The 8765-nt window shown below is 40.5% G+C and overlaps 2 protein-coding genes across 2 annotated transcripts; one reads left to right on the forward strand and one right to left on the reverse strand.

Moving 5' to 3' along the window:
- Positions 1 to 1639: 1639 nt before the first annotated feature.
- Positions 1640 to 4018, reverse strand: PCYB_081710 (hypothetical protein; the record flags this gene model as incomplete). Its single annotated transcript, XM_004221909.1, has 2 exons — positions 1640 to 3711; positions 3793 to 4018. The coding sequence occupies 2 exons, from the start codon at positions 4016 to 4018 to the stop codon at positions 1640 to 1642; spliced, it is 2298 nt and encodes a 765-aa protein (XP_004221957.1).
- Positions 4019 to 6864: 2846 nt separating this feature from the next.
- Positions 6865 to 8496, forward strand: PCYB_081720 (eukaryotic translation initiation factor 3 subunit 7; the record flags this gene model as incomplete). The annotated part of the gene is made up of 2 exons (XM_004221910.1): positions 6865 to 7916; positions 7974 to 8496. 2 exons carry the CDS (start codon positions 6865 to 6867, stop codon positions 8494 to 8496), a joined length of 1575 nt encoding a protein of 524 aa, XP_004221958.1.
- Positions 8497 to 8765: the final 269 nt, after the last annotated feature.

The raw sequence follows: 8765 nt of genomic DNA on the forward strand, positions 1-8765 counted from the left end.
TTTTTTTTTTTTTTTTTTTATTGCACAGTGGGGCATTTGCAAAATTGAGAATGAGTCAATTTGTATGCCCATATATTTATACATTTTTGCGCTTTTATATACTAATATATATATTTATTCTAATTTGTATATATTTTTGTTTTTTTATATAGATGATGCCCTGGTGCGATGAAATGCGCTCATGCGCGCACCAGCTCTGAGCATCTGAGGAGAGCTCTTTTTGATCGATCTCCCTTTTTTATTTGTATATCTCCACATGCCTCCTTGCATTCGTGAAACTCCGCATTTGTGTCGCCAACATTTAATGAGTGCATGCATTATCGTGCAAATTCGATAATCTCGCGTGAGCAACTTTGGATTATGTCCCCAGAAAAAGCGTACCAATAAAAACGTATGATGCTTTTCTGTTAGCAACTACAGAGTGGAAGCCACTTTATTTGATTTCACATTGAAAGACACTATCGCACAATTTTGCAAAAAAAAAAAGGAAAAAAAAAAAAAAAAAGCGGAGAAAAGGAAATTGCTAAAAGGGATCTCCTTACCCATGCGCATGAATCGACATGGCGAATGCATAACGCGTTACTGCAACGTCGGAACGTGTGTTGCACTTTTGGATAAAAATATTCATTTTTTCGTTTTTTTAACAAATGTGTTTATTCACACTTATGCTTGGAGATACAAAAAAATCGTGTATGCTTATATACGAGGGTAACAATTAGCGCACTGCCACGCAGATGACATAACAAAATAATCGTTCGCCGAATAGAGGAAGCGACCAAAAATATACTCGGGGGGGTTTTCCATACGCTTCCAACTGGTCCATTTCGAAATGGTGTCGATGTGCTTGAGAAAAAAAAAATGAGGATCACATAAAAAGTGGTATATTTTATTATATTTTTTTTTGTGAGCATACCCCATTTTGCTGCTTAAATGAGAAGAACCTCTTCGTTAGTGATCATCTGATGGCACCTTTTTTTTTTTTTTGTTCACCTCCTATGCCCCGCATGTTCAGCAATCGTTCGTGGATTCCTTTCGTGGCCCCCGTTCGAGGGAATAACGGTGGGGGAGCAAAAATGGGTGGCATCGATCCGGTACTGTTTCGCTCCATTACGTAACGCATCACAAGGGAAATAAGAAGCACCCACACGTGTAACCCACATTTTGTGAGGGGCATTTATACACGCACACATACATGCGAGCAGGGCAAGAACACTAAGAGTATGTTTTTCTAACCGCGCGAAAAAAAACAGCTTTGTGCAAAAATGCACCATTTTTGCGGCGACCTACCAAAGGTGGGATCACGTTTTCAAACTACGATGAAGCATTAATGAGGGGGGGGCCTTTCCGTTCTGTTTCATAACTCGTTTGCAAAATCGACTATGAAATTGGCTCCCTGGAGTGGTGAAAATGGGGAGGTGCAAATCGAACATGAGATGTATAAGCAGGCAGAGCAGGTGCAGAAAGGTGAAGGAGGAAAAAAAAATAAAAGAAAATAGGAATAGGTGGAACAAGGTAACGAGGGAGCAGGAAAGCTAAGAAGCATAACAAGATAGACGTTCGCGTGATTGCCATTTCGGGGTAAAAAAATTGTCAAATGGTTATGTGGTAAGGTGGGTACCTGACCAATGGGCTACTTCGCCTACTCCGCCAGGCGCAAAGCCTTGCCGGTCAGCATCAGCCGGGACACAGCGAGCCGCAAGTAGTATCTGAAGAGAACCACATTTCTGGCGTGCTCGCTGAAGGGCAAAAACGTATTTCTGCAGCTGCCGGTGAGCTCATCAATATAGCGCAGAGCATCGACAAACTGATTTTGTTGCACGCTGCTTAAGGCGTAAGACAAATATATCAAGTTAGACTTTAAAGCAGAATCATCCTTCAATGCCCTATGCAAAATTATGCTCATTTTCGGTTCATAATTTAAGTAAAAAAAGGAAGCAACCCCACCTATAATTTTTTTTAAGAAGTAATTCTCATTATGTTGTATGAAAGCTTCTTTCACCCCTTCTTTGTATAAAATGTAAAATTCTTTTTTCATTTTTTCTATGTTGTTCGATGTCGGTTTGAATGTATAGGAAAAAAAGTTATCAGGCAAGGTAGCGAATACCGTGTCTAGGAAAGAAGCTTTTTTTAAGTGTCTCTTCAAATCTATTAAAATAGATTCAATGGATAAATCTTGAATAATGCAGTTCTGCAAAAGGACAATTTTATTTTGAATATCGTTTATAGTCTTTAGTTTCTCCATTTTGACTTTTTCCCTAAAGTGATTGTCCTTCATAGCATCAACGTCACATGCATAGGAATTTATTTTGCTAAGGTAGTTTTCCCTTACCCTATTTAATTCATCTTCTATTTTATTTCTTTCCATTTTGACCTCTTCCTTTTTTTGATTTCTCATTAGACATGAAAAAATTTCCTTTTCACTTTCGTAACTTTTCTTTAGTAGCATTTCTGCCTGCTTTAGTTTTTTCCTCATACATTTTTGTAATTTTTTTTGCATTTTTTTTTTTTCTCTCAAATATATATCATTATACTTAACCGTTAGGACCTTCTTCAGTGCTTCCTTTTCTTCCTCCATCAATATGTCTTTGTATTTTTTTCTTAACAACTCGTTTAGGTACAAGGTCATTATTTTATCCTTTAGCTCTTCTTTCGACATCTCTTTAATTTGGCCTTCAAATTTTTGAACTTCACTTTTTACAATTCCTTTTATCTCTCTATCGTTTAGTGGAATTTCCGATCTCCCTTCTGTTATTACTGCTTTGATGTGTTTTTCACTTTGGGGGTTCTTCTGGGGTTCGTTAGAATTGTACTGTTCGTCACAATTGTCACTCCCCTTTGCCTCTGCTCCAGGTTCGCATCCCTCAGTTGCGTCTTTTTCTTCGATGGGGTGGGAATCACTTTGGAGTGAAATGTCCGCATTTGTCTCGTACGTACTTACATTCTCTGCACCTCCATCCATTTTGTGCCCTTCTGTGCATAGTTCTTTCCCCTCCATTAAGATTTGCGTAGTTTGTCCATTCGTATTAGTGTAGCATTCCACTTTGTTCTCCTCATCGTGCGTCTTTTTCGTAACAGTATCCACTGTATCTGCGAATAATTTGGGGCTCTCATCGATGCTGCTGGCTAGGGGGGGTTGCTGCGCTTCGCTAATTAGCGGCATATCAGCGTGGTCACCCTCCCCTCTATTGTTATCTTCCCCATCTACACAAATATGCCCATTCGGATTGTGATGCCCATGCGTCTCCCTCTCCGTTTCTTCTACTTGTTCACCTAGAAAAATTTCTTCTGTGCTACCGCTTTCGTTTTCTCCATGAGCAGTTACTTCACCATCGGACGTATTTCCAATGGTAGTTCCCCCCGTGCTAATATCGTCGTACCCATCGATGGGACATCGGTTGGTCATATCCTCACCATATAAATTAATCACATCTTCCTTTTCTTCCACACCGGATGAGTTTACTTTGTTGAACAGATCGATGACAACTCTTATGTCATCACTTGAGGATTGCTCCTCTATGTTTCCATTAGGAGAAGTCTCTATAACTGGATGCTCATTTTCTGTCTCCTTCGAAGTCCCCTGTGTGGGGATGCCCTCGTAATGGGTCCCCTCTTCCAACATGCCATTAACCCCGTGCACCTCCTCATCAAAGCCGATAAGTGAGTGCAGTTCACTGGGGGGCTTCTCCGCAATGTGGGCGTGTTTCAAATTATCTTCGGGGACGATTGCGGTAGGAGCGGTGGAAGCGGTGGGAGCTGTAGGAGCGGCACCTGCTTCGCCGTCACCACCTTCACCAGCAACATCTACGCTGCTCTCCCCCCTCAGCGAAGAAAGCGGCTCGGACAAATCCCGCTTCTTAACCTGACCGACAAAAATGCTGCAATTGTCATCACGCTTCGAGATAAACCCTTTTAATGAGCGGCACAAGTGAAGCGAATAATAATTGCCATTTTTTACAATCACGAGTAGGTACCCCTTAAGCTTGTCAGCCATTCCATCCAAGTACATTAACAGAGGCATTATTTTTAAGTCTATAAGATTAGACAACCCTTCAAACTGTTTTATTTTTTCTCTCACCAGTTTATGATCCTGTATAATGTGCAAACTCTCGTAGCAAGTGTAACAGAAAAATGTTGCCACAAACAAACTTTTGAAGAAATTATTTTTTTTTTTTTTTCACTAATAAGGTTACCATTGTTGTTATCTTCATGTGGTTCTCCATTTGGTGAACTTCTACTGTGCAATTTTCTGTTGCCTATGAGGGAAAATATATTCAGCTCTTTTTCCCATACTCTGCGCTTACTTCCGACAATACTCACGTATTTTATGGCGCCACCCTTTCGCAACGCGTCTCGCAAATGTATCATAGTGGCGCGTATATATATAAATATATATGTGTATGCGTGTGAGACACCTCAATGGGTGCTATCTTCAAAGGGGGGGGAAAGACCTGTCAGTGACTCTACACTCGCATTCGTCCCTCCGAGCGTATGGGCTCCTGTTTATGCATACGCCTGACGCAAACATATTGGGTTGCACACAACGGGGGGTCACTAGGAACTCGTCGTCATTCACTTCGCGTCATTCACTTCGCGTCATTCACCTCGTCGTCATTCACCTATTTTGCTTTAGCATAGATTGCTAAAAGCGAATGTGCTCCCCCGTTGGATGTCCTTTTTTTTTTTTTACTACGTTGCAGTTGCTATTGTTTTATTTTTTTACGCTAACGTTTCAATGATGAATAAATTGCGATTACGTTTGTCCAGCTCATGTGGCTCACATGTTGTCATTGCGTATGTTCGATGCAAAGGTGAAGAGCCTGCACCATCGCATAGCTGCATGGGGACATGATAGCACGTTGCCCTGCACCCGACAGACACACCCAGGTGAAAAGAGAAGTAATTACATGTGTGCATGCATAATTAATTTCTCTTCAAAATGGAGGGAGGACACCTCAAGGGGGGGGGGAAAAAAAAAAGATTGACTAAACGGTGGAGGAATTATTTTCCCAAAATGGCCACACAGTTGAGGGTTATTATTTCCCCAGAATGGAAAATTTTTTGGAGGGCTATTTTAAAAAAAATTAGTTCCTTATCACAAAAAGAAAAATTTGTAGCCATTCCCTCTTTTCCATTTTTTTCACAAAATATTCGCAAAATGAAGTAGAGGCCTTTCCCTTCAAGTCCTTCTTTTTTTTTTTTTTTTTTTTTTTTTTTCTTTTCCAAATGAAGTCCCCCCATTCGTGCATTACCTGTGTGGGTAAACCAAATGTGCGTCGTCATTTCCCGCGGCGGAGCTCCGTTTGCCGTTTGCCTCTACACGGGTGTCAGACATTTTTTCCCTACCTTGGGGTGGGGTGCGTATGTAGCATATTCACATACGTACGTGCACGTAGGAAGAAGGTTAAAACCATTTGGTTCAAAAATAATTTGACGGTATATCCGTTGCGTTTACACCCTCGGAAAAGGAACATGACTGAATATTAAAACTTTTAGCGCAGTGGTTAATTCGCGCAGGAAGCGATGTGTGTTGAAAAGGAAGAATTCGAGCGAGTTGGGGCTTATTGCCTGACGACGGTGCACACGTTCCATGTGCTAAGTCTGTGCCGATGTCATAGAGTTGTGAGCCTACCGGTCGGTATATTCCCCACGTGTATAATGTGAACCGATTTTTTTTTTTGCGCATGATATATCCTTAAAGGCATGATGAGACCACTCTACTGCAAGGGAATGTTCCCATAAGAGTGAAAAAGAAAAAAAAAAAAAAAAAAACATCTATAGGAGTATTCATAGAAATGTATATACGTGTACGTAAGCAACGAAGGAAAAAAAAAGCGTTCCACTTTCACCACATTTTTATAGCGCAAATAGGCTCAAGGTTCTGGGAAAAAAAAAAAAAATTAGTGCAGCAAATTATATGCGCAGTGGCGTATGCCAATGGTGGCCCCACTTAAGTGCTTCAATTTTACCCACATGCGGTACACGGCAAACTTGAGAAAATAAAAAAACTAACGCAAAAAATTGTCATATATTTGTATAGCATATTTTGCATAAGCCATGGTGAAAAAGGAAACGAACTCGGAGAAAGAAGGTTAAAAAAAAAAAAATTACAGTTTTGTGACCATCTCGCGTGAAACCCACTACATGGTGAAAAAAAAAACGGCTTACAACATATTTTATGAGGTGAGTTCTTTTTCAAAGGATCCTTTTTTTATATTCACTATATTTTTTTTCGACGCCTTCAAAAGAGGTTGCCTCATCAGATTGTACGTGTACACGCTTTGATAATTTACCTACCCGATGTTATGCGAAGAAGGCCCCATTTTTTGCCCTTCTCGTTTTAGCAAAATGCCAAATCAGCAATTAGCGGCGTGAGGTATATTACTTATATGTACATTTTTGCGTTGAGCTGTGCTCTATTTTTATGATTTTTTTTTTTTTAAACCCTATTTGTGACGTAGGAAGAGTGTTTCCATTTGGTACAAGCTTAACAAGAAAGGAGGAAGGTGAACATATCCATTTGGGTGGGAACGTATACATATGCATGTATATGTGAACGGTTTATATATATATGTTTGAAGGTTTGGCCCTGCGAATACGCACGCGCATGCCTCGCCCGTTGCCTCGTTCTGCTCTCCAGGTCCAGTCGAGCTTCCCGATTGTCCACTCCAGGAGGGACTAACTGGTGTTCCGACCGGCACAATTCTCGAGAGGGGTTAAGAAGTAGCTGTATAGTGGCGCAGCTGTATAGTGGTACAACTGTATAGCGGCATAGCTGCATAGTGGTATAGCCGCATAGCTGTATAGCCGCATAGCTGTATAGCCGCATATCCTCCCAAGCGCGCATCCGAGCAACCGAGGAAAAACATGTCCGCCTTTAAACTAATCGGAGTGGCGAACAACAGGACGTGGGGTCCTGACTCCAAGAATGAAGACCTGGTGAATCAGTGCATGGGGGAATTGAAGAAGTACCAATTTGAGCCATCCATGAAATTCGAAAAAATAGGAAAAATATGTGACTTTACGAGTAGCAGCTATCAGAAGAACGTAAAGGATGCGAACAAAAATTCGAACGAAGGAAATACATTTGAAGACGAGCAGCAATTCCAAACAGTTGACTTACGGGCAGGACAGAAGCAAAAGGGACCCATGTACAGTAAGAAGAAAATTATGAACAAGCAAACAACACAAGCATTTGCACAAAAGCAAGAAGAAGAAAATAATCTCTACAGTAGCAGAATCAAAACAGCTGAGCAGAAAAAGCAAAAATTACTCCAACAAGCAAAAACAGCTCGAATGAATGCTAGACATAGAATCTTCACAGAGTGGAGTATCGAACCCACCCCCGTATGGACAGTCGAATGTGAAATCATGTTTAACGAATTGCCAAAAAAATTAATAAAAATGGAGAATTTTCAAATGCAAGATATTTACTTCAGAGGCAGATTATTATACTATGATAAAAAATTCGAAAATATTAATGTGAAAAGCCCCCCAGGACTTATAAACCAAAACAAGGACAACAACTACTTAGTGTGCAAAACTATGGATGATCAGTCCTTGATGGAAATACTGCTTGACGAGGATAAAAAAAGCAGAGCAGCCACAGGAGCAGATACCATGAGTAGTAGTAACATTATAGTTGTTTCGACTGATCAGATTCTCTCCTGTCTCATGTCAGCGGCGCAGTCCAAGTACTCATGGCATTTATTAATAACAAAAGAGGGAAACAAAATTATTATTGACAAGGATGAAGATTCCATTGTAGATCTACTAACTGTTAATGAGAACTCTATCGATGCTCCTACGCAGGACAATGAAAATAAAATTAATAGCTTACAAGCTCTTGGATTTGAAGCCATAAAAATTAATCAGCGATTTAGGAAGCAGGTTCTTCTAAAAAATGAACAGGCGGAACAGTTTGACAATGCCTCCTTTACTGCCAAAAATTGCAAAAATTTTGACGTCCTCTATAGGTATAGAAAAATTGTTATCCCTCCTATAGTTCATGGATCTTCCAAAAAAAATTGCACTCTTATCACTAGAGGAGAGATACATACCAAACTTAAAGGAACTGCCAACTCGTATGTCTACGTCTGTGCTCTAAATGAATATGATATTAAGAGCCATAAAAACTGGAGATCCCAAATTGAGAACCAAAAGGGAGCTCTTCTTGCCAATGAAATTAGGAACAATACTTCCAAGTTGCAAAAGTTTATATGTCAAGCTTTGATTAGTGGATGCGAAGACATCAAGTTAGGGTTCATTTCTAGGAAAAATGCCAATGATGCAGAAAACCATCACATACTCTCCATTCAGTCCCACAAGACCAAAGATCTTTCAACCCAAATTGGCTTGAAGTATGAAAATATCTGGGGTATCCTTAGATACATTGTTGATATCATTTCGGAGAAGCCTGATGGAAAGTACGTCATTTTGAAGGACCCCCTCAAGGCTCTCCTGCGCCTGTACTGCACTCACGACGATGAAAATAACTAGGCCGCGGGGGTTCCTCTCGGCGGGGTGCCTTACAGATTTAACGTTGCAGATTTGTCGGCGCCTTCGAGGGGCCATTGTGCAAGCACCTGTGCACCGTTACGCGGGGGAGGAACGAATCATTTTTATATATATTACACCCCAAAGGGAGAGATGCTCATGTAGGTATATACTCATGTAGGAACCTACTCATGTAGGAATTTACTCATGTAGGTATATACTCATGTAGGAACCTACTCATGTAGGAATTTACTCATGTAGGTATATACTCA

The sequence above is a fragment of the Plasmodium cynomolgi genome, chromosome 8, assembly GCF_000321355.1.
Source record: "Plasmodium cynomolgi strain B DNA, chromosome 8, whole genome shotgun sequence".
Classification (NCBI taxonomy): domain Eukaryota; phylum Apicomplexa; class Aconoidasida; order Haemosporida; family Plasmodiidae; genus Plasmodium; species Plasmodium cynomolgi.